The sequence below is a fragment of the Rhinichthys klamathensis genome, unplaced genomic scaffold (assembly GCF_029890125.1).
Source record: "Rhinichthys klamathensis goyatoka isolate OS25496 unplaced genomic scaffold, OSU_Roscu_1.1 h1tg000076l_1, whole genome shotgun sequence".
In the NCBI taxonomy this organism is placed as follows: domain Eukaryota; kingdom Metazoa; phylum Chordata; class Actinopteri; order Cypriniformes; family Leuciscidae; genus Rhinichthys; species Rhinichthys klamathensis.
In genome coordinates this window covers 3140471-3165391 of record NW_026606618.1, presented here as the reverse complement: position 1 = coordinate 3165391, position 24921 = coordinate 3140471, and the positions used below count along the sequence as shown (strand labels likewise).

At 35.7% G+C, this 24921-nt stretch overlaps 4 protein-coding genes across 5 annotated transcripts in view; 3 read left to right on the top strand and 1 right to left on the bottom strand.

Annotated features, from left to right (window-relative positions):
- Positions 1-463: 463 nt before the first annotated feature.
- On the top strand, positions 464-12007 carry slc25a18 (solute carrier family 25 member 18). Its single transcript, XM_056250991.1, has 10 exons — positions 464-592; positions 1677-1868; positions 1979-2101; positions 3357-3412; positions 3616-3706; positions 6588-6703; positions 6950-7130; positions 9143-9312; positions 11264-11339; positions 11433-12007. The coding sequence occupies exons 2-10, from the start codon at positions 1852-1854 to the stop codon at positions 11572-11574; spliced, it is 972 nt and encodes a 323-aa protein (XP_056106966.1). The 5' UTR covers positions 464-592; positions 1677-1851; the 3' UTR covers positions 11575-12007.
- A 415-nt stretch (positions 12008-12422) lies between these two features.
- atp6v1e1a (ATPase H+ transporting V1 subunit E1a) overlaps positions 12423-24921 on the bottom strand; it is a 154225-nt gene continuing 141726 nt past the window's right edge. Inside the window, exons 2-10 of one of the 2 annotated variants that reach the window (XM_056250996.1) lie at positions 16317-16442; positions 15622-15687; positions 15393-15502; positions 15251-15317; positions 15061-15150; positions 14099-14167; positions 13896-13990; positions 13721-13808; positions 12423-13626 (exon numbers count right to left, since the gene is read on the bottom strand). In XM_056250996.1, the coding sequence (XP_056106971.1) occupies positions 13564-13626; positions 13721-13808; positions 13896-13990; positions 14099-14167; positions 15061-15150; positions 15251-15317; positions 15393-15502; positions 15622-15687; positions 16317-16349 (681 nt within the window). In that variant the 5' untranslated portion in view covers positions 16350-16442 and the 3' untranslated portion in view covers positions 12423-13563. Of the gene's footprint in view, positions 13627-13720; positions 13809-13895; positions 13991-14098; positions 14168-15060; positions 15151-15250; positions 15318-15392; positions 15503-15621; positions 15688-16316; positions 16513-24921 lie in introns of those variants that run through there. The other variant, XM_056250995.1, reaches the window with a different exon arrangement.
- Positions 17612-20931, top strand: cpa2 (carboxypeptidase A2 (pancreatic)). Its single transcript, XM_056250983.1, has 11 exons — positions 17612-17766; positions 17847-17928; positions 18003-18137; positions 18405-18503; positions 18611-18712; positions 18796-18897; positions 19139-19258; positions 19338-19434; positions 19522-19721; positions 19820-19904; positions 20709-20931. Exons 1-11 carry the CDS (start codon positions 17702-17704, stop codon positions 20894-20896), a joined length of 1275 nt encoding a protein of 424 aa, XP_056106958.1. The 5' UTR covers positions 17612-17701; the 3' UTR covers positions 20897-20931.
- On the top strand, positions 21012-24798 carry cpa4 (carboxypeptidase A4). Its single transcript, XM_056250987.1, has 11 exons — positions 21012-21282; positions 21377-21458; positions 21551-21685; positions 21869-21967; positions 22045-22146; positions 22231-22332; positions 22413-22523; positions 23796-23886; positions 23964-24163; positions 24397-24481; positions 24564-24798. Exons 1-11 carry the CDS (start codon positions 21218-21220, stop codon positions 24749-24751), a joined length of 1260 nt encoding a protein of 419 aa, XP_056106962.1. The 5' UTR covers positions 21012-21217; the 3' UTR covers positions 24752-24798.

The following is a 24921-nucleotide window of genomic DNA, read 5'->3' as shown; positions in this document are numbered from 1 at the left end:
AAATATATGTTTAATATAGCCTAATAATGTTAATATAAAAAAATAAATATAGTTGTTGTAATAGTTGTAAAATGCATATTTGTGTAAGTGTGAATGTGTCAAGTTTCATCACTGGAAAGCTGCGTATTCCCTTTTTATGTCACTGGGAGTCGCCAAAGGGGGAGGGACTTAGGCACGGAGAGACAATGCTTGTGTTTGTGCAAAGGCCCCTGAGTGGCGGCTCTGTCGGATCTCTTGCGCCTGACAACGGCTGATACACACATTGTCAGCGAGCTGAGTGGGAAGTGGACGACTTGATCTGACCGGTCAATGCACAGAGGTAAGAACATAATAATCATCCTCTCAAACAGAGTTTCTAACTTGTGAATTGGTCAAATACAGGCTTGTGTGAGGGGGTTGTGTAAAGTCTTAGTGAGGGAACGCTTTAGGATGGGGAGAGGGGGGCCAGATCGCACTTGTCTGTGTTTTGGCAGTGAAGGGGCATGAATAGAGCTATGTTGAAAGAAAGCAGTGCTGAAGGGAAAGGCATGCTCAGAATGCCACTGGGCTCCAGAAAAGACAGAGCGAGAGAGGGACAGAGAAAAGGGTGGATGTGAGTATGCCGGAGGAAAAGAGAAAAGAGAATGAGGTAAGAGTTAGTGGAAACATGAGGAAAGAGAAAGGTTACTCAAGGGGAAGTTTAAGACAAGTGATGGGAAAGGAGAAAGCAAGAAAAAGAGTGACACAATAAAAATAGTAGCTATAGAAATCTAATGTTAAGAAAAAACAACCTTTGATTTTAATAATGTATTAGTTGAATTAGTTGAGTGAAAGTTTGAAACTAATATTAAAGATTAATAAATGCTGTAGGAGTATTGTTCGTTCTTAGTTCATGTTAACTAAGGTAGTTAACTAACGTTAACTAATGAACCTTATTGTTACCAAGATTTCAAGTGTTTTCAGCAGGGTTCATCTGATACTTTATATTTTAAACCCCAAATTAAAACCAAAAATATCTTCTATAATTATTATGGGTGCAGTTTTATGGCCTCTTATGAATTGTGAGAATATTTAAATGTTTAAAAAAAGTAAACTCAAACTGCAGGACCATTTAAAATGTGATAGCAAAATTAGAAAAAGCAACAAAAAAGTGATGAAAACCGTTTTTACAGGAATATGTAGACTCTCCCTTCTACATAAAAAGGTCATGGACATTTTATGTGTTAACTACCCAAATAAAGTTTACACTACTTTCATTTACTCTAGACAACTAAAAACACACCTACACTGATATACTGATGTAAAATTTGGATTATTTTAGTATTAGAGAGCATAGAAGTATTGTTTGAGCTACTGTAGACTTCTATATTTAGATTTTTCCACAGACAATGTTTTTGATACGGTGTTGAAGAACAGTAAAATCATGCTGATAAGCTCATCGTCTGCTAGCTCTCTTCTCTAGGTTAATTCAGAGGTCAGAACCTCATTAGCAGCAAGATTAGAGAGACTTTAGGAGGGGGGATGTTCCCTATTTGTGCGCTGTAGAAAAGCACAATTCAGAAAGTATTGTTCTGAAATTCTGAAACCAGTTGAAAGTCTTTTTTTATTAAAAAAAATATAGCATGTTGTTATTCTGTAAAGTCATTATGCAACCACAATTATCCTGAATTGTATTTCTCTTGTGTCTTGGTCAATAGCCAGTTCCAAGGTGATTTATTTTTAGAAAAGAGTGGCTGTTCTCCCCAAAAGGAAGGGTGTGAAGATCGGCACACCATTCTAGGAGGCTGGCCCGGGTGGGCCGTGGAAGGTTTGTGCTGACACTTTTGCCGCAGTGAGAGAAGAATTGGAGGAAACAGTTAAAGCGTGGCCACAATGGCCGAGAAAGTGAGGTACATTTGCGAGCGACTTCCTCTGATAGTGGATGTACAGTTTAAGATCCATCTAAACCGTTATATTGACATGTTTTTGTGTGTGCGTGTTTGTTTCCTGGTGTTTACAGCCTCCCTGCTAAGCTGATTAATGGGGGCGTGGCTGGACTGGTGGGCGTGACCTGCGTGTTTCCCATTGATCTCGCCAAGACCCGCCTACAAAATCAGCAGGGTGCTCGTGTTTATAGTGGAATGTGAGTTCAACATCTTTATGAAGTCCCATAACTATGCGTTGTATGGCTTGCACTTTGTTTGGGGTCTTGTTCTGGTAGAAGGTAGAGAGTTTCTCAAGCAATAAAATGACCAACTGTGCAACTTGCATATGATGATGAATAATTGGTTTTGGAGTAACAGTCATTATAATAGCATATGTGAGAGGTGCAAAATGGCAGCTGGTTTGCTGTCTTAAACCTTTTTAAGCCTATAAACCCTACACTCTTAGAAAAAGGTTCAATTGGCTTCTAGAGAACCCTAAGGTGCTTGACTCAATTTTAAGGAGAATGATTAAATGATTGCATAATACTTTTATTTTCATGTTTAACAGGGTAGTCATTTTTTTTACCTGGTGAAAAATAAGTTTATGTTTATTGATTAAAACTAAATCCATAAAATGATCCCATGAAGGGAATCCATGATGGTTCTACAGTAGCTATATGAAGCACATGACAGAACCTTTTAAGGTTCCATAGAGCATTTTCATCTAAGAGTGTAACATAAGGCCTCTAAATTATCACCATCATCAAAACTTTGCTGAAAAACAATACTTTATACATGTTTAGCCTTTTTAAATAGTTATGAAAACATCCTCCTTTATTGTGGTACATGGCTTTTTGCTGTGAAATCTTCACTGTTATTTAAAAAGGCGAAGGCAGCATGTGTTAGTGATTTACTCTGGGCGGAGGACTTTGTCTGGATTTTGAATGACTCAGATACAACTTGAGTCACATGCTTTTGCTTCTTTGATCTCTACACGCTCCCAAAGGTTTTTCATTCCTTTTTAAGTAGCTTGCTCAAAAATATCTTTATGCATGTGTGATACCATTGAGATAAAGAGAAGGACTCTTTGTAGTGATGGTGTGTGTGAGGAGCTCTTTTCTTCTTTGTACACTTATGTAACAAGCGAATACCCAAGTGGTTTGTGGGCAAGAGACAGGCTGCCATGTTTTAAGCTCTTTCTTCCACACATTACTCACTCCTCCAAGAATTTTTTGTGAATGTCTAATTTGGCTGTTTGTTATACACAGACATGGAGAGCAATAAAAAAGGTTTATTACTGTTGTTTAAGAGATTTTCCACCATTTATTCTCGTTACTTTATTCTACTTTCCAAACAAGAATATTTAGGGGCATTTTCATGAAATGTGATTTCATTATATTTAGATTTGCTTATTTCAGAACCAGATTGTAATATTTGATTAATCATATTAAACATTTCTGTCTTGTTATGAAGGCTGGACTGTTTGGCAAAAACGATCAAAATGGAGGGCTACTTTGGCATGTATCGAGGTACAGTGTTTCTATTTTATTTAGTGCTTTTGGTGTGTACAGTCAACGTTAAAATCAAATTAAAAACCACCTTAATGAATGTTCATGGTGTTATTGAAAACAGTGTTATTTAAAACATTATTAGTTTCAATTGTTATAATGCTGTGGGATATGTTGCTTTTTGTATATATTCTCAGAATTACATTTCATGGTGTTTCTCTCAGGTGCAGCTGTGAATCTTACACTGGTCACTCCAGAGAAAGCCATCAAACTGGCTGCCAATGATGTCTTTCGACAGAAGCTCTCCAAAGATGGGTAACGGCCACTTGTTAACCATTTACAAAAGCAAAGCTACTTATACTTATTTTAATATACCCCAAATTTATTGCTATTGGTTTATTCTGTCTGGTTTTGATAGTTTCGAACAGCTTCACAGTATTTGGTTGCCTGTGCATCCTAAGCTGGGTTAAATATACAGAACTGAGTCTCACAGTTAGTTGTAAGCAGTATGCTTGTACTGTGATTAAATCTCATTCGTTCTGGAATCATGACCGCATGTGGTTGCGCTACATGGTTTAGATTCACTGAAAAAGAACTGACCCAATAGACTCATTTGTTTAGGAGTTGAACCACACTGGTTTCATGTTTCTGATTCATATGAAAAGAACCAACACTTGGGTACACTATGTAATTTTTGGCCGGTTTAAAAAAAAACTGCATGCATTTGCAGAAGAACATTGTTTTGGTTGTGCGTCTTTGCGTGACTTTGTGGATGAATATTGTTACTGCTTATAAAACATTCACTACTAGGCTTATAACTAAGAAATATAACTAGATTAGATGGAAAGGATCTCAAGCTGACTCGCTCAAGACGTTACTGTATCTATACCTATTAATAAACATGTTACTTCCTTCAAAATAAATTCCAGCACAGCGCTACAATAACCTGTAATAAGATGACCGTCACAATAGTTAATGCTTCACAATTGACTTTGTTAGAGAGATACATATGGCTGTGCAATAAAATACCAACCTTACTCACCTGGGGCCTCATGTACAAAGACTTGCGTTGAATTCATACTAAAACATTGGGTACGGACAAAGCTGTAAATGTGCCCAGATGTATGAATCTCTGCGTACGAAGGATCCCACGCATATTCTCTTTGTACATCCCAATTAACGTAAAATTGAGCGCACATGCACGAGCACAACACCCCACCCAGTCTCCTACCCCAATAAAATTAATTGAAATATGGTAATTAGTCCAATTTGGCAAAAGAAACCTGCAAGAACATGGCTAAAGCAAGCAAGAAATGAAATTTCACTGAAAATGTCTTCTATGTGAATGTATAGTAAAGTGTAATTTATTCCTGTGATCAAAGCTGAATTTTCAGCATCATTTCAACAGTCTTCAGTGTCACATGATCCTTCAGAAATCATTCTAATATGCTGATTTGATGATCAAGAAACATTTATGATTATTATCAGTGTTGAAAACAGCTGTGCTTCTGCTTCATATTTTCGTGGGAACCAGGATATAGTATTTTCAGGATTCTTTAATGAATAAAAACTTAAATCAAACAGATGTCGAAATCTTATAATCTTTTGTAACATTATAAATGCATTTACTGTCACTTTTACTTGTCACTTCAATGTGTCCTTGCTGAATAAAAATATTACTTTCTTTTTTTATCTTTACTGACCGAATTAATGAAGTTTATTTTTTATTCCTAGTTGAGCCAACGCTGCCATTGCTAGACGGGTTGTATCAATTTGGACATGCTTTATATATGTTCTTACTTAATTGCATAATACAATATTTTAATAAAACTCGTGTGACAATAATATGTCAAATAATTGATCAATTACAAATTATAAGCAATATCTGACAGCTGGTGGTGCGATAGAACAATTCGTAGTGTAATGTTTGCCACTTCACTTTATTGCCTCTATGAGTCGCCAACGGACAAAAATCACGACATATATACGTACGCCAGACATGAAGTTTACTTGGAGGAACGCACATTCTTATGTTAATTTCACTGTTAGTACATCTGGCCGTGAACGTGAAAGCTGGCGTACGCTGTGTTTTTGTGCGTACGCAGTGTTGATACATGAGGCCCCAGTTGAGTAATAAAAACTGCATCTCCGCATCGCTTTATACAACATTTCCAATCCCTCAGTTCTTGCCATCTCACGAAAAGCCTGAGCCACGAGCTCTGAAGCGTTCTCTTTTCGCCAGCAGATTCTCCTGTTTGGCGTTTGTTAAAATGGGTGATTCCCCAGAGGTTTGCGATTTAGCTGCTCCATGTCAACCTTTCTAGCTCGTTGTGACAACTAACCTGTGCCACTTTTACACCATACACAGATCAAAGTAAGCCGGAGCAACTTTTCTCTATTTACAGATATGACGAGACATGCACGGGCGAGGGACGTTTGTACGCAATTTCCCACCAAAACCATCCCGCTAGGACTTAAATATAAACACTTATTGGCTAAATATAATCACTATGGCTTACCATAGTGAATCAGGGTAAGACAAAAAGATGTTTTGGAAGAAGGATTGATGATGTATTGACTCATTATTTAAATTTTAAAGTTACTTAGTGTACCTTTAAGGAATATTTTTGAAGTTTTCATGAAATAATGGAATAATTCACCTAAAAATTACTGTCATCAATTGTCATCAATCTATCATCAATTACTTACTAACCTTCATGTTGTTCCAAAACGGTATGACTTTCATTCTACGGTGGAACACAAAAGGAGAAATGTTGAACTTTCTGATTCACTGAAAAGAGCTCATTAGATTTGTTCTGTAATCGGACTTCACTGGCCGCGCTGTCTGTTGTGTGCTATGGATTCAGTACCGGTGTAAGGAAAGCAGTATGTAGAACTCTGTCAGTATTTTACTATGTATTCAGTCCACATTGGCAGAAGAATGGACAAGTGAGAACCATTAACGGAACTTCCAGTATTTTTTTTTTATCAAATCTGTTCTGAACAAAGACCATATCCCAACCCTAACAACACATTTAACCTTTGAATACAGTATTTACTTAAATGAAAACATTTTCTGTAAACTATTCCACAGAGGCATTTAGGTCACCAGCTGACTAATTAGACCAGTTATTTACTTGGTAAATGCAATAACGATCTCATCTGCCCCATCTGTCATTGTATCTGTCACCCATAGAAAATTACCTCTGTGGGGGGAAATCCTTGCTGGCTGTGGGGCCGGGACCTGTCAGGTGGTAGTCACCACCCCCATGGAAATGCTAAAAATACAACTGCAGGATGCTGGGAGGTTGGGTAAGTGTGTTTATTATGCTCCCATGAGTGTCATCCGAGGTATGTAGGTCTCTATCTTAGGATGCCTTACTGAGTAGTACAAAGGTTAGCCAGAAAAAATAGAAGCTGTTTGAGTAGAATGGTGTCAACCGAATAGCAGTTTCTCCAAACTTTAGTGTTATTTCTACAGGATAAAAACTGTTAGATAAAAAAAAAAGATGATGTTGAAGATATGAGTTGTAACCGGTCCATTTTTGCCTTTACAAGCTGCTCAGCGGACTGTCACTGCCTCTGCCCCTGCTCCGACTCCCTCACTGGTGGCCTCTCAGACGGCCCAGCCAGGCACCAACGCCCCTCCTCGAGCCTCAGCGACTCGTATCACCCTGGAGCTACTTAAGACCCGAGGCCTCATGGGTCTTTATAAGGGTGCAGGTGCTACACTGATGAGGTAAGACACAATCAGCAATATAACCAAATAGGAATATGGTCTATAAAGCAAATTAGGGTTACGTCTTCATTAATCTGCATACATTTGAAAATGGCGTTTCCTTACTAGCATCTTCAAGCGTTTTCCAAAAGTTTCTCATCCACACTGAAACATAGAAAACGCTAAATTCACCTTGCTGTGCATGCGTAAAGCCCTATGAAAGCTTAATAAGATGATACATAACCTAATATGACATCATAAAGTTATCGCACTATTCTTCTGACAGGATCATTTTATTTATCAAAATATCTCTCCATTCACTGATGCGTTTGGTCTAAAACGCAACTTCTCTCATGTTTTGCGCGCAGGACAGAAAATGTGAGTACATTTTCTGTCATCTTTGCAGGACTGTGGTATGAGGAGTGTGCAAAGTAACATATCTTTAGCAACTGTGTGAAAGTGAATATCACATAACAATACCGGTATAAACATGAATATCTATCGGTATAATATGCGTCACATGACTACACACGCGTCATCGTTTTCAGATACCTCCGTTTTTATAGTCCACACTACAACACGAAAACAGCGTTTTCAAATTGATCCACTTTGGAGAGCGTTTTCAAAAAGCGTATTTTTCGTTAATAAAAACGCCATCTCTGTGTGGAGTAAAAATAACAATTCAAGTTGGCATTAAATGGAAATTTAAAGGAAGTGTATCATCTTTTCTTCCTTATTGTGACGTATATCCAAGTGAAACAACTTCTCGAACAAGAAGAAATGTAGGGCGGGATTAAATTTTGTCCATTGGAAACTTATCGGATTGTTGTTGTTTGCGATTACGATTATTTAAAAAAAAAAAGATGTGTAAGTGTAATCACTTTTAAATTAACATAAAATATTCCATAACAAAATTAAAATAGTCAATTTTGATTTCATGGTGACTTTAAAAGCTCGTTCATACGATGAACAATAACTATAAAGTTATATTAGCTTCCACCAATATAGTTATGTGTTGTATGTTGCTTTAAATGCTCGAGCTCTTTAACGTTGAGTAGATTGGCTGTCTATGTTATTATCATTCATCAGCTGGAAAAAAATCATTCTAAAAGTGATTCCAATGATATAATTCCTCTGTGTCGTTATTGTTATAGTTGTGGTGTGGATATTTCAATTCAGTTTTAGTTGTTGTCCTTGGTGTGAATGGGCCTTAAATCATGAATTGGGCATCTCTACTCAGGATTTTAATTGAGTATCAATCTAAATTTTGGTTTGCTCATCAAACAAATCAATATTATGACTTGGAATATAGTACATGAGATATAAGGACCCTTTTTATTATATTATTTGGTGTTTGTTTTTAGGGCTCATTCACTTTCATTATATTGTAAAAGAAGCCAGGAAATTCTTTAAAAAGAAAATTCAGCTTTTATGTTAAGAAAGAAAACCATACGGGTTTGGAACAACATGCCACTGTTATTAATAATAACAGGATTTGAAGGTATTGGTCAAATAACTAAGCGATGTTAGCCGATCAACATCCAGACCTTTTGCAAACCCTCAGTGACGCGTTGTCTTAACTAACTTAAGTGATTGCTCTCTCTGCAAATGCATGCACTGTTTCAGGACAAAAAGATGGATAGACGGCACGGTGACCTCTCACCTTTAACACCGCCCACACAAATAAACCCACTCACCTATCCAAACAGCCCCTCCCCCACAGGATCCCTGCAGTCTGTGATGTAATCCCAGCTGAACTGATGTAACCTGCCAGCTGTCAGTTCTGATCTGTTATTCATAGCTTCTAATTAACCGTAGGCATAATTCTCTTCTTAATGGAATTCTACCGAGAGCTCGATCTATCTCAATCTGTTGTCTCTCGTCTACGGCCTAAATCATATTTCTCCATTCATCGTTTCACGTTTCACATTTACAGGCTAAAACTAATCAGGCACAGTGATCGATAACGATTCATCAATTACGTCCTGCAGCTATGTCTACATTCTACAGCTCTATGTCCTTTCTCTGTTCAGGGACGTTCCGTTCTCCATGATCTACTTCCCGCTGTTCGCCAACCTCAACACTGTGGGCCGCACTGAGGATCGCCATAGCAACCCCCAGGATCGGGCCCCCTTCCTGCAGTCTTTCGTGGCCGGTTGCACGGCCGGCTCGGTGGCGGCGGTAGCTGTCACTCCTCTGGACGGTGAGATACAGGCAAGAGAGGAGTAGAGGAACACAATTTGCTCTCTCTCCTTTTGAAATGCATGCAGATAAATGTCCCGTTCAGTTAGTCGTGGCCGTCCAAGCCTGTGAAAACCACTGCTAATCCTGTTTCAATGCTACTGCGCTGCTGAGAAACTGTTGATAGACAATTGATATAGATTTTGTGTGGCTAATAGACACTGAATATTTATTTATTTCAATAACAATACATATTATATATAAAATGTTTTATATGCATGAAAAATGTACTTAGTGCATGTACATTTATTTTTGTACTTCTAACATTTCTTAACAAAAAGGAGTAGTTCTTCAAAGAAATACTTATTACTTCTAGTACTGAAGATTATTTAAAGGAATCAGATCTTAAAAAGAGCCTTTTTGTTTTGTGATGAATTATGGGTACATTTTTGCCAAACTGTTGATTAACTAGGTCACTCCAAGTATTTCATAAAGGCACAGAATGAGTCTTTTGTTTCTGAGTGATTAATTATTAAACCCCATGTGATGTGTAGACTAAAACATTTCATTTGCTTTGAAGAAAGTCTGTTAAGTTTGCTTTTCAATTCTATTTAGAAAGCTTTTTGTTTATAGCTCTTGTCTCTATGTCTATTGTATTGTGAGTTCTTTGTTGGCTAAAAAAGCAGTAAAGGGGACAGAAGGTTTATTTGGACAGTAGAAACTCTGGCAGTCACTGCAGTGTCTCCATCTGAAGATTTGGCAGTACTCTCTGCAACATTACAACATTACAAATAGACTCATAGGAAACCTATAACCTAGTTTTTCATCAGTTAATTTTTCCATTTTTACTGTAAATTATGTTACAGTAACCACACTGATGTTGATTTAAAGTGCAGAAACATTTACCTAACGCTTAACTAACATTTAAAAAACCTTGAATCTGTTGGTCGATCCTCACTGTGAAAAAAAGGTTGCTAACTTAAATTTTTAAGTGCAATCAACTTGGCTGTATTAGTCATTTCAACTTAAATAATATTAAACTGACTTTTAAAAAAATGAGTTGAATCTAAAAAAAGTTGAAAATTGCTTAACTTTTTTTAAGTTAAAGTAATGTTAAAACATGTTGTCATGACTTGATCATACCATTTTTTACTGCTGTTAAATCTAACTGAATTGGCCAGAGCAGTTCTTGAGTCAACAAACAGATCTGGTTTTACCAAATAGCATTTTATTAAAATATTATAAAAAAATCACGGGTGTAAATTATTATTTATTAATTAGTATTGTTCAGTGTACATTGTAAAAAAATATTGTTGGTTAAACTTACCAAAAGTCGTTATCTGGTTACCTTAAAAATTTTAGTTCATTGAAATATTTTTTTTTTAAATACAATAAAGGAGATTGGTTTAATAAATAGAAACTCAAATATTAAGTTATCTGAACCACATTAATTATCTAAGTTGATTTGACAAAAGATAAAAAGTTGTGATAACAAATCATGAAAATAAATGTTTATAGTAGACTTATATTTAAATGACTTTTTTTAATAAAGTGAATCATGTGGCAACAAACTGAATTGGAACACATAAAATTATAATAAACATTTGCTAATAGAACAGAATCAAGATATTCTACTTGTGGCTTTATTATAATGTTTCAGAGAATGTTTTCATATAAAAAATTGCATAAATAAACAATTAGCACGGTCTTTGAGAATAATTAAATCTTAGTATGTCAGGGACCACATGTGACTTAATGACATCATGACTTAAAAGAATCGCTGAATCGTTTTTTGAAAAGACTCTTTCAAAGAACACTTTGAAGAGCCGATTCATGGAAATGAGTCAGACTAACTACTGAACCGCTCTATAACCTGCATCTGGAAAACCAAATCTGAGAAATTAAAATATTCATTTTAGGCGTAGATCCAACCAAATCTGTTTTTAATATTCATTAATGCTTATTATTTTCAGTTATAAAGACCCGCCTACAGACCTTACAGAAGGGAGAGGGAGAAGACTCCTATAAAGGCATCATTGACTGCACACAGTAAGCTTTTTATTTACATGTTTGGCTTCTTATTGTATGACATAAATAATTAGCATATTCATGTATAATGACATTTATACTTTCTTTTCACAGACGCATTTTAAAACGAGAGGGACCAAGCGCGTTTCTCAAGGGAGCAACGTGTCGTGCTTTGGTCATCGCTCCGCTCTTTGGCATCGCTCAGGGCGTGTACTTCCTGGGCATCGGCGAGCACCTGCTGGGCCTGCTGGGATAGCAGCAGGTGATGTCACCTCAATCACCATACACACATTACTGTTTCTACACGGGCCACGAGATGATGATGAGAGATGAAGGAAGTTGCGACAATGAAAAAAAGAAGGTTCCAGACTTTATTTGCGAAAAGGTAAAGATGGAGAGAAATTCATGTACCCAACCAAAGGAAGTTCAGACCCTTTGGAAGAACAGAGGAGGGTTGTGTAATGCTAACATAAAAGCCTATATTGCACACTAACCAAGTATGCTACCTAAAAACTGCAAACTTTTGGTAAGACAGGGTCCTGGAAGGGTTATTATTTTTATGTCTTAAAGCCCATAGTTACAATCAGTATTAAACCAACATGATTCATGGTTGATCGATCTGTTGTAAACAGGTTCGATGCGTATTTAGATTTAAAGGAGACTTGAATTAAAGTTGAAATGGATTCAGATCTACCAAATTTTTTGCCGCTCTACCACTAATTCCCACCCCTTTAAACAGCAAAAAAATACTCAAAAACAGTTTGCAGGGTCTGCTGACTTAATTTAATTCTTGTCTCTCAATAAATCTGAAGAGACTGCCGGGCTTCGCTGTGGAGGCCTTGTCTTCCTGTTACATGTTCCTCTGCGGGACAGAATTCCTATAGGCTATATAATGTCGGCTTGATATTTTTTAATGCTTCTTTAAATTATTTTGTTGAGTGCGCAATAAATTAAAAAAAGCAAAAAGCCTTATTCTTGCCACTCAAGTTTTTCACTAAAAAGAAATAACAAAACGTAATATAAATTACCAGTGGCTTTTAAAGTGTTATATATATTTTTTTCACCTTCAGTAAGAAAGAATACAGTGAAAAGTATAGAGAAATTAGGTCTTGAATAGTTTAATTTTGAGTGCACTTCTGTAAAATTGCGGAAAAATAAAAGATCTTTCAATTTAAAATACAGTATTATAATAATAACAAGCAGTTTATAGATTCATTGGAAGGCAAAACCTGATTTTTGAGAAAGAAAGAAAAAACACCCCACAGGCTTCATATTCATGTTATACTGAATAATTTTGATAAGCAACAAGCAATCTGTACATTTTAAATATGCAAGACTGATATATGTGTCTCTGCTTATTCAATTTATTCATCAGCCTTTGTATTTTAAAGTCTTTTTGAAAACATGGTCTGGAGACATTTGATTATGCAAAACATTGTTTGTGCACCACAACCGATGCTAATTTGCATCTGATATGTTTGATTTCCACAAGGCGGCAGCGTGTTTTTAATATTTGAGGTGTATGTAGTATTTTCTGTAAGCCTCTGTAAGATGTACGACTTGATATCTTTCCTGTACGGTGGATAAAGTGTAACCACCAAGCGATGCTTTGTTTCTATTGTAATGGGCCCAGAAATGCTTCAGAATATAAATAAAATATATTTGATTTATTTATCTGTAGTATTATGCAATTGTACTACAAATGAAAATGCAGAAAAAAAAAAAACAAAGGCATCTGTTTTTAAGACATTAAATGAGGACTTCTCTTTTCCAGGGAAAACCTGTTAGGCTGCTGGTTTAGATTACAACTTTCAAGGCAAAAACAATGTGAATTCCTGAGTGCTTATTGCTCTTTGTTCAAACAGCTTGAGATAAGATGTCAGGTATCCATTTTCCCTACTGGTGACATGATATTTAAACAGAAACCGCTAAAACACAGAGATATAAGGTAACACGAGCAAATATGATAAGCCTTAAATAAGCCTTAAAAGCCAAAGCCTCAAACACTTTCTTTGGACTTGTTTTCCAAGAGCAAAAACACACAAGAAAAAGAGCACAACAATAAATGGCTGGAACATGACCAATTGAATATCCAGAATTGCAACAAGAATAGTTTTACACTTCAGAAAAACCACAGTGACCTTAAAAAAATAAAACTGCCCATCAGACCTCCTCATCACTTCATCATGTTTTCTGAATTTCACCGTTCTCCCAACTACCACTAATGTGTGTTAGTAACAGTCCATTAATCCATAAACCTGCGGTTTGGGTTGGCACCAAACAGAGTCACTCTGATCTCAGGCATCATCTGTGAAAGCAGAAAAAAATTATGAGGACGACATTCACAAAAACAAGCTTTTATACTGTTTATTTCTGTTGTAAAATGTGATTGTTTTCTCTACCTGTTCCGCTAGAAGGTCTAGTCTGCTTTCCAGTGTGTTGGACACCTTGATCTTGCCATCAGCATTATAAACTTCAACACCTCCTGAACTGAGGATGCCAAGCATGAACAATGAACAATTTGAGAATATATAAATGAGCCTTTTTTTTAAAACAAAACTGTAGAAGAGATCTTACATGTTAGGGGACAGGAAGTTGTTTTCGTCGATGCGCACCTCAATATTACTCTTTACAGCCTCTTTGTAGATAGGGATGTTTTTCTGAACAGCAGCCTAAAATAAACAGGTATATCAACCTCTTCAAAAGTGTAAACGGTTTGCATAGCTGATATGCACATTGTAAAATATTATGTAAACGGATAGACAGGGAATAGAGCTCACCTGCACCATCGCTACATCTTGCTTTCTGCACCGGATTATAACCCTGGGCTCCAGCAGCTGATAAAATCCCTACCGAAGCAAAAAGAGGAAAAAAAGTTCATAAAATACACAATTATTTTATTAATAATAACAATAAAAGATTAATAAAAATAATTATATATATATATTAACTTATATATACAGTGTGTGTGTGTGTATATATATATATATATAAATCATTGATATACTATTACAGTCTTTGCTAATACTTTGGAGAGTTACATTATTTTTAATATTTTAATTCAAGTTAAAGGTGTAGTATTGTTTTGTGTTTGTCTTTTTTATTAGTTTTTTTAAATGTCTTTAGTTTTAAGTTTTAGTTTATGTAGTTTAATTAAATAAAATGTACAACTAGTTGAGGAAATAACTTTTTTACTTAAGTTAATTTTTATTTCAAGTAATGATTTGTTATAGTTTTAGTTAATAATAACCCTGACACATATATGTTGATATAACTACATGTAAACTAAATATAACATGATAATACTAAATTATAAATAATAGAAGACTCAAGGTGCCAGTAAACTAATAAAACAAATTATTAAATAAAGAATCACATATACATACATATATATATATATATATATATATATATATATAAATAAATATAAAATGAAACCTATATATATATATATATATTAAAAACTATAAAAAGAAACCTATATTATATATATATATTTCTTGCTACTTGATTTACATATATATATTATATATATATATATATAGTTTGTTATTAAATAAATATCCAGTGTCTATTAGCCACCTGACTTTCAACACCCAACAGTTTCTCAGTAGTGCTGAAATAATAATAATAATAATTAAAAAAAAGTATGATATGACCACTGCAAGTCGTCAAAATCTGCTTAAAAAACATTTAAAAAAAAAAAAAAAAAGCTAGCATTGCTAACAGGACCATATCTGACCTGTAACACCAGCCCCTCCAGCAGTGCTGGGTACTGATTTGGGTCTTGGGCAATGTTGGCCAACCGTTGCTGTGCATCCTTTAGGAGATCCTGCAAAGAATCACATGAGGAAGATGAAGAAGAGATGGATTTCTTGTAGTTCTATAAAAATATAGACTATATAAATGTAAAAATCACATCATCATCATACCTTAATCATGTCATCGCGGGCTTTGAGCACCTTCAGTCTTGCCTGGTTCAACAAATTCGACATCTGGCTGTGGATTTGAATGGACACATTAAATACGCCAATGAAGGACTCAAGGTTACACATTTAAAGAACTTAAACTCACATTTTCTTCTGCTGTTCAATCTGTTTCTCTTTCTTCTCATAGTACTCCATTATCTTCAACCTTTGAGTCTGTACCAGTCGTCCCTTTTCGATATTAAACTCTTCTTCTGCCTGCAAGCCACAATACACATGACTTAAAGCAGATATTTAAGGAAAATTAATAGACGATAAAGCTCTAGACAAATTCGACCATATTTATGCACTTATGCTAATCATTGGATTTGTGCTACCTTTGCATCAATTTCTTCTGCCTTCTCATTGGCTTCCTGCTCAATAAAGGCCATCATGTGTTTGATCTGGAGAGATGCAATGAGATCAGTGTCAATAAAAGAGCAAAGCAAGGTTAAATTACAATGTGTGAATTGAAGCACCACTGATACTTTATTAAGCTGATGTAATGAAACAAAAGGAGACGAGGGTAGAAACTGATGGGGAAGCGAGACTGAAAGAAGTGTTGAATCGGTGTAGCTGGGAAAGTCCATGGAGCTGCTCTGGACAACTGAAGGACAGATTTCCTCTTTTGCCATTACAATTCACAGCATTAAACACTCACAGTATATTAATTAATAACATCTAGATTTAAGAAAGTGCATTTTCTCTCCTCAAAGTGAATGGGATATTTCAGATGTATCTACGAGTACAAGATAAAATAATAAATAATCATGCTTTCGTTATAGGCGCCTTTCAAAACACTAAGAAAACTTCTTCATAAAATACAAACGACAATATATAAATTAAAAATGTTTGTTTACGAGAATAATAATCCTGAATATCAGTTCAAAACAACGAACCACAAATTTGTGCCTGCCATGTTTCTTTTTAAAAGTTATGAGATTTCTATACTTACCTGATCTTAAATAAAATACCTCATTTAAAAATATAACTTCTAAAAGTAGTTTATAAACTTGTTAACTGGTTTTCTCACCTGTTTCTGTACCGCGGCATCGCTGAGCGCCATGTTTTAAAGTTGTTTTTAAGGCACTGACTGCGATCTGAAGAGGGATTTATCACGGAAACGATTGAATACTAACTTCGGAACTACTAATCGAAACTATTAATAACTACTTAAGCTATATATGAGTGAAATCTGCTGCAACACTAAAGTACAGTTCCGTCAAGCGTCAGCTGACAAGGGTGAAGGCGTCATGTGATTTGAATCGTCATGTCCGAGGTAAGACTCCGCCCACTTTTCATTTACTTGTTTGTAAACTTAACACTTTAAAATGACTTTCGTGCACTGACTAAGTAGTTAATTATTGAAAAGATTATAATTGTGGAAAAACTATCTTTAATCATTTTACCGGTAAATGCCCGGAACCAAGTATTATTGTATTGTTTTTTGTTTTCTACAGGAAACTCTGTTGGGCCACATGCTATGGCCACATGCATGTTTGATATCTCCTAGGCTACTTCTTTTCCTATAGACATAAAGATGGATGTGACTTCTTAAAGGCTAATATAACATTTAATTTTCAATGTTATTGTCAATCATATTTAATGTAACAATTAAAATCCCACTGCAAAATATAAAAGTTAGAGACTAGGAATTGGTATTTGAACCACTTTACAGATGCACATATAATTCCTAATTTTGAAACTCAACATGAGCAACTCTGACCCCCAAGACTCCGTGTATCTTGCATTATGCAGTGGATTTCATGTGAGTTGATTAGAGCTTCCAGTGCGGAAGGAAAGTAGGTGCAGACATCCATAGGAATTACACAATAAAGATGAAATAATATATAATATAACAAATAATAATATAAAGAAAACAACATTTAAATAATGCAATATTGCAAAGTAATAGACATATATAAAAAAGTATATTTACAGATGTACAATTTTTAGATGTTATGTACAAATGGACAGTTATAATAGGCAATGTATAGTTACGTTTTAACTGTTCAGACTGAATATAGCGTGAGGGAAAACTGTTCTTGTGCCTGTTCTGGTGCTCGTTGCTCAGTTCAAACAGAATGTGGGCTGGGTGTGTGGGGTCCAAAGTGGTTTTCTTAGCCCTTTTTCTCACTCTGGAGGTGTAAAGATCTTTGAGGTTGGGCAGGGGGGAACCAATAATCTTCTTAGCCATCCTGACTGTATGTTTTTGTCTCCTGATGTCTGATTTGGCAGCTGAACCAAACCAGACAGTTATAGATTAGATGAGAATAGGACTCGATGACGGAGTAGAACATTAGTAGAATATTAACTCGCATCAGCACTGAAATCACTGAGAAATCAACATGTGTCTCTGAGTGTATAAGAGCAGCAATCCATGAAAGAGACCTACAGTAGAGATCATTCCCAGAGAACATGAGACTCTATCTAGCTGTCTTTGTGCTCCTGGCCGCAGTTCACTGCGAGGAGCTCTTTAATGGGTAAGTTCAGATACTTATTGCCATTTGTCAGCCTCGTTTCTTGTTCAAAATGTCCTAATTATCTTTTTTATTCTTAATAGAGACCAAGTTCTCAGAATCCAGGCAGAATCTGAAGACCACATTCAGGTTTTGAAGGAACTGGAAAAGAACCTGGATTGGGGGGTATGGCATTCTTTACTGGTCAATTGATCACATATGCAATATGACATGAAAATATATATTATGTGTCCTTATAGCTGGATTTCTGGACCCATGGCTTCTCTACTGAACGGCCTGTTGACATCCGTGTGCCTCACACCAGTCTGTTTGCCTTCAAAGACTTCCTTAGGGGAAACAACATCACTTTCACTGTCATGATCAACAATGTGCAGGCGAGTTATTTACAAAAATCTAAAATAAAATAAAAAGACATTGAAAGTCTTGCACAATTTCTAGAGGAAAATCAGTAATTGATTTAATTCCAATAAATCCCAATAGTTAAGGAAGTCTTGTGATTTTCTTTCTTTCTTTCTTTCTTTCTTTCTTTCTTTCTTTCTTTCTTTCTTTCTTTCTTTCTTTCTTTCTTTCTTTCTTTCTTTCTTTCTTTCTTTCTTTCTTTCAGTAAAGTATTTGTAACACAAGTTTTAACTGTGTCTCAGGAACTTTTGGACAGGGAGAGAGCAGAGATGGTTATGAATGCAGAGATGAAATACAAGACCAAGGACTTCAACTTTGCTGCTTATCACAACCTAGAGACTGTAAGGATGCTGACTTCAGCAAAAACGCATGCATAACCATATTTATATACATTATATCATGCATTTCAAATCTAAACTAAACATCTAAAAGTTTTTATTCACTTCAGATTTACAGTTTTATGGACAGCCTTGTTGCGAGTCATCCTAACCTGATCTCTAAAGTGAAGATCGGCAGCACTTATGAGAACCGTCCTATGTATGCCTTGAAGGTGAATAGATTATGTCACCATAAACACAGATTACAGACTGATATTATATATTATATATTATTATATATTTTCAATGTGTCCAGTTCAGCACTGGTGGAGAGAAAAGGCCTGCAGTCTGGATTGATGCTGGAATCCATGCCAGGGAGTGGGTTTCTCATGCCTCAGCAGTGTGGATTGCTGACAGGGTGAGTTTATAACAGCATTTATATCATTACAAGAAAAAAGACTTCAAAATAAGCAAGTGTTTAGTGTTTGAATGTTTGGCCAATGTGGTGACAAAACAAGTACAGAGTAACAATTTACTATAGTCTAAAAGGAACCATAAAATACTGTAGATTAGAACTTGCAGATACAACCAAATCTGATACATAATAAACCTATAAAATATTTTTTTAATATTCTGACCTGATCCTTCTGACTCTCTAGATTGCCATAGACTTCAAGGAAAACCGTGCCCCTGTGCCCAGTATCCTTAGTAAAATGGATATTTTCCTGATGATTGTGGCCAATCCTGATGGATATGTTTTCTCCCACCTCACTGAACGTGTAAGCAGTCATTCATTGTTTGCTTAAGGCACATGTTTAAAAGCATTTATAATGACATTTCTAATTAACATTACCTCAGCCAATTCACCGTTTGTGGCGTAAGAGCCGGTCTGTGACCTCTAACCCCAAGTGCCTTGGTGTTGACCTCAACAGAAACTGGGATGCTGAATTTAGTGGTATGTTCACACTGTCATTTTTGAATTTTTGTGTGGAAACAGATTCAAATTACGTTGCCTTTTTAAATGTCTCTACATTTTCTCCAGGTCCTGGAGCAAGCGATGACCCCTGCGGCGAAGACTATCGTGGTCCTTCTGCTCAATCCGAGATTGAAGTGAAAAACATTGCGGACTTCATCACGAGCCACGGCAACTTCAAATCCTTCATGACCATCCATGCTTACTCTCAGCTCTTAATGTATCCCTATGGCTTCAATGGCACAAACGCCCCTGACCAGCCTGAACTGGTTAAGAAATCTACATCCATAAAGCTCCTTGGTTTTCTTCTAAATCGTATTTGTTTTACATGATCTCACAGTGACAAATTTGTATGTGTCTATTCTAGCATGAAGTGGCCACACAGGCAAGCAAAGCCCTCAATTCTTGGCATGGCACCATTTATAAAGTTGGGAGTATCTTCCACACTATTGGTAAGTGGATTGTGGATTAATTTTTACCACTTACTAAGACATGGCATATGTTGTTACATTGCACAGTTTGATTACATTCGATTACATGGATTTTGACCATAGTTTTGTCATTAGTTTACATTACAATAAATATTTTTGATAGAAATTGCGTTCAGGTACTATATTCGACAAGATTCATGATTATCATAATTATGATTCATGATTCATTCATCTTTTTTTTCACTCAAACACATCCAAACGCTATATCTACAGCCAGTTTTTTTAAAATGTAAAATTAAGCTCAATTAATCGATTTTTTTTATCTCTCCCACCCCTAAAATCTACAAGTATTTAGTGTTTTTAAGGTCTGTTATGTTAAAATGAGTAATTTTTTTATGAGACACATGAAATGAGAGATTAAAGGGATAGTCCACCCAAAAATTTAAATATATGTATTTATTTACTCACCTTCATGTCGTTACAAACCTGTATGCATATCTTCACAACTCAAAAGTAATATTTTTATCAAGGTTTCAGTTCCCATTTACTTCTGTTGTATTTTTTTTTAATTAATTTAAATGGGAACCAAAACTGATTGATCACCAACATTCTTCAAAATATCTTCTTTTGTGTTTTGCAGAAGAAATAAATGGATACTGGTTTGTAATGACACGAGGGTGTGTAAATAATGATCATTTAAATTTTTTGGTGAACTATCTCTTTAAGTGGTGTCTCAAGATGCATGTTAGAAAAGACTGGAGAGTTTGGAGAAAAAGTGGTATCAGTAATATCAGAAATGAATTTAACCTCCATGTTTTATTTCAGAACAAGCTAGTGGTGCAAGTGTTGACTGGGCTTACCAACGTGGCATCAAATATTCCTTTGCTTTTGAGTTGCGTGACACAGGCAAATACGGATTCCTCCTGCCTGCTGACCAGATCGTTTCCACTGCAAGGGAGACGTGGCTTGCTCTCAAATACATTATGCAATATGTTTGTGAACACCCTTATTGAGAGAAATGTAAGCTTCAATAAAGGTCCCAGCGGATTATGCTGGATATGAAATTTGTCATTTGAAAATATTATGCTTCTGCATTGTCCCAAATAACTTGATTAATTTTTGACAGAGGTCAGAGCAGGGTTAAACTGTGAGATAACACCTTTTAAATGGTTTAGTACATAGAATCCCTGAGAAATATGCAGCAATGTTCACCTGGAAAAGACACACTACACACTATCAGTACTGATATTACTGAGAACTCAACATCTGTCTCTGAGTGTATAAGAGCAGCAATCCATGAAAGAGACCTACAGTAGAGATCATTCCCAGAGAACATGAGACTCTATCTAGCTGTCTTTGCGCTCCTGGCCGCAGTTCACTGCGAGGAGCTCTTTAATGGGTAAGTTCAGATACTTTCTCTTTTCCAATGACTTATAACCATATTACAGTGTTGTTTCTTATTCAAAATGTAACCTTACTGTCTTTTTTGATAGAGACCAAGTTCTTAGAATCCATGCAGAATCTGAAGACCACATTCAAGCTTTGAAGGAGCTGGAAGAGGACGTGGATTCAGGGGTATGACAGTTGTATAGCTGCTGACATACTTTAGTTTTCAATTAAACACCTAAAATATTGATTAATATAAATTATGTGATGTGACCCTATAGCTGGATTTTTGGGCCCATGGCTTCTCTACTGAACGGCCTGTTGACATCCGTGTGCCTCACACCAGTCTGAATGCCGTCAAAGACTTCCTTTGGGAAAACAACGTCCCTTTCACTGTCATGATCAACAATGTGCAGGTGCTAGCCTTGAAGCCACATTAAAACCGAACTTTAAAATAGAGATCAAAAACATGAATTGAAATTATCAATCTGTGCAGAATGTTAACTGTCACCTTCAGTTTTACATGGTAAACTTGTGTTTTCAGCACAGAACATAACCGCGAATAAAACCGTAACATCCAAAGTTTTACTTTGTTTTAGGAACTTTTGGACAGGGAAAAGGCAGAGATGGTTAATAATGAAGACATGGAACGCAGCACCAAAAGCTTCAACTTTGCTGCTTATCATGACCTGGAGACTGTAAGTGCTACAAAAACATATGCATGACATAAGAACGATGTCTTTTCAAATGTCTACATTTTTATTTTTCACATCAGATTTACGCTTTTATGGACACCCTTGTGGCAAGTCACCCTAACCTGATCTCTAAAGTGCATATCGGCAGCTCCTATGAGAACCGTCCCATGTATGCCCTGAAGGTAGAGTCTGAGAGTACCGATTATATGATTGTGATGTGAACTGAGATGTGTTAGGTTTTTCATCTTTTTATACACTGATTCCAGTTCAGCACGGGTGGTGTGAGTCGACCAGCGATCTGGGTTGATGCTGGAATCCATGCCAGAGAGTGGGTTACTCAGGCTTCTGCTGTGTGGATTGCCAACAAGGTGAGTGAAAGTGAAAAAAATATGTCTGTGTAACATAAAACTATTCATTTGAATTTTGTGTTCTAATCTTTTTTCTTTAGATTGCTTCAGACTATGGCGTTGATCCTTCTGTGACCTCTCTCCTTGGTCAAATGGATATCTACTTGATGATTGTAACCAACCCTGATGGATATGCTTTCACTCGCTCCAATGTAAGTCACCTGTTGTTGAACTTGCTGATGGTGCATTCATTTAGCACTGATAGCACTAAAATAGATGTCCTGAGCAATCAAACCTGTCTCTGTGACAGCCCAAGACTACAGAAATAAAGAGTCAATGTTTAGCCAATCAAAAAACTAGCCAATTTAGAAAGGCTCTTTGCTTGTTAATAATTTTGCAAGCTTAGTGTTTTCTGACATGTATTTGGAGGCCTATTAAATCTAAATGGTTATATATATATATATATATATATATATATATATATAAATCCTGACAAAAGCACATAACAAAATTGATAAGAATGAAAATAAAATGAACATAAACAGTAATGTTTAAAAAACTCATTAAAACATTTTTTTAAACCTAAATAGTAATATATTTATATTTAATTTATAAAAATAAAAGTGAATTTAAAATATTAATAAAAACTGCAACAGTATGGTATACGGTTAATTTTGGAATGATTACATTTTCTTTTAATGCTTTTGAAATGTGTATCTTATGCTCACCAAGGCTCCATTTTTTTAAATCCAAAATAAAGTAATATAAAATATTATTAAAGTAATATTCCTGTAATGCAAAGCATTGTCACATGATCCTTTAGAAACCATTCGAATATGCTGATTTTACTGCTCAAGAATCATGTCTCATTATTATCAATGTTGAAAACAGTTGTGCTGCTTAATTCGTTTTTATGTTTTACCGAAATACATTTTTTTCCAGGATTTATTAATGAATAGAAAGTTCAAATGAACAGCATTTATTTGAAATAATATTTGATGTCCATCTTCATATTATAAATGGCTTTTTTTCTGTCACTTTTGATCAATTGAATGCATGCTTGCTGAATAAAAGTATTAATATTACTATAATTATTACATAAAATCTTTACTATCCCAAACATTTGAAGATTAGTGCATAAATCAGCATATTAAAATGATTGATCAAATAAATGCAGCCTTGGTTAGCATAAATAGATATATATTTAAGTAGGATGAATTACTTTCTGTAGTAAGGTTGGTTTGAAACAATAAACCAAATTCTGGGGTCTTTGAATGCAAGTAACTATGACCTTTGACGCATTAATTATTGTTCCAAAAATCATTTAATGTAGGATTCCAAACCATGAAGCAAATGTAGTTTTTGACGAGTTTAATATGTTCTATGCAATAAGTTTAAGTTCTATTTAAATTTAGGCTTACAGCACCTTTAAAAATATATATTTTTAGAAGCATTACTAAAGACATTTGTGCCTGTACATTCAGAACCGTATGTGGCGTAAAACTCGTTCGGTGAACGTTGGCTCCTCCTGCCGTGGCGTTGATCCCAATAGGAACTGGGATGCTGGTTTTGGTGGTATGTAGTTTGTTACTCTCTCTTGTTGAAACATAGACCATGTTTTTCCTCATATGACCATGGACATTTTCTCCCAGGTCCTGGAGCCAGCAAGGATCCCTGTTCCGACTCCTACCATGGTCCCTCTGCTCACTCTGAGGTCGAAGTGAAAAATGTCGTGGACCTCATCAAGAGCCACGCAAACTTCAAATCCTTCATCTCCATCCACTCTTACTCCCAACTCTTAATGTATCCCTACGGTTACACATGCACAGACATTCCTGACCAGTCCGAGCTTGTAAGCCAATTCATATCTTTATCAATATACTACAATACCACAACAGTTTTCTACTTTGGTTTGTCTTATGTAATCTCATCCGATTTATTTATTTATAATTTTCTATGACTTTTATTTTCTTCTTACTAATAATTTACTCCGTTTTTTATGTTATGACCTGTGAAGCACTTTGAGCTGCATTTCATGATGGTGCTATACAAATAAAAACAATGTATTGTTTTTATGTATTGTAGCATGCTGTAGGCACAGCTGCGATAAAAGAGCTCACTTCCCTCTATAACACCAGATACCAAGTCGGAAGCATCTGCAAGATTATCTGTAAGTAGACTTTATGCTCTGTTTGAATACCAAGATATGACTTCTGTTATCTGATTGGGAATACCGGCCTGTTAAATTTCAGACCCAGCAAGTGGTGGAAGCATCGATTGGACCTACAATATTGGCATCAAATATTCCTTTGCATTTGAGCTGCGTGACACTGGCTTCTACGGTTTCCTACTGCCTGCCAACCAGATCATTCCCACTGCAGAGGAGACTTGGCTTGGTCTCAAATACATTATGGGATACGTTCGTGATCACACTTATTGAGAGAAATGTGAAAATATGTTGAAGCTTAAATAAAAGTCCTACACACCCTTTGCTGAAGTCGTGGTTATTTTCAATAAGTATGTGGTTAAATGTTGATCACAACATATTTTGCAATTATATGGTGACATGTTTACCCTGTCACAGTATTATTATTATTTTGCCTTAATTAC

Excerpts from the sequence above, each read along its gene's own strand:
- slc25a18 (XM_056250991.1), top strand. Across the intron at positions 3,413-3,615 it reads CTACTTTGGCATGTATCGAG|GTGCAGCTGTGAATCTTACA; the intron begins GTACAGTGTTTC and ends TGTTTCTCTCAG. Across the intron at positions 3,707-6,587 it reads CAGAAGCTCTCCAAAGATGG|AAAATTACCTCTGTGGGGGG; the intron begins GTAACGGCCACT and ends TGTCACCCATAG.
- cpa2 (XM_056250983.1), top strand. The coding sequence starts at position 17,702 with ATGAGACTCTATCTAGCTGTCTTTGTGCTCCTGGCCGCAGTTCACTGC. Across the intron at positions 18,138-18,404 it reads TCATGATCAACAATGTGCAG|GAACTTTTGGACAGGGAGAG; the intron begins GCGAGTTATTTA and ends ACTGTGTCTCAG. Across the intron at positions 19,435-19,521 it reads CTGGGATGCTGAATTTAGTG|GTCCTGGAGCAAGCGATGAC; the intron begins GTATGTTCACAC and ends CATTTTCTCCAG.
- cpa4 (XM_056250987.1), top strand. The coding sequence starts at position 21,218 with ATGAGACTCTATCTAGCTGTCTTTGCGCTCCTGGCCGCAGTTCACTGC. Across the intron at positions 21,283-21,376 it reads TGCGAGGAGCTCTTTAATGG|AGACCAAGTTCTTAGAATCC; the intron begins GTAAGTTCAGAT and ends CTTTTTTGATAG. Across the intron at positions 21,459-21,550 it reads AAGAGGACGTGGATTCAGGG|CTGGATTTTTGGGCCCATGG; the intron begins GTATGACAGTTG and ends GTGACCCTATAG.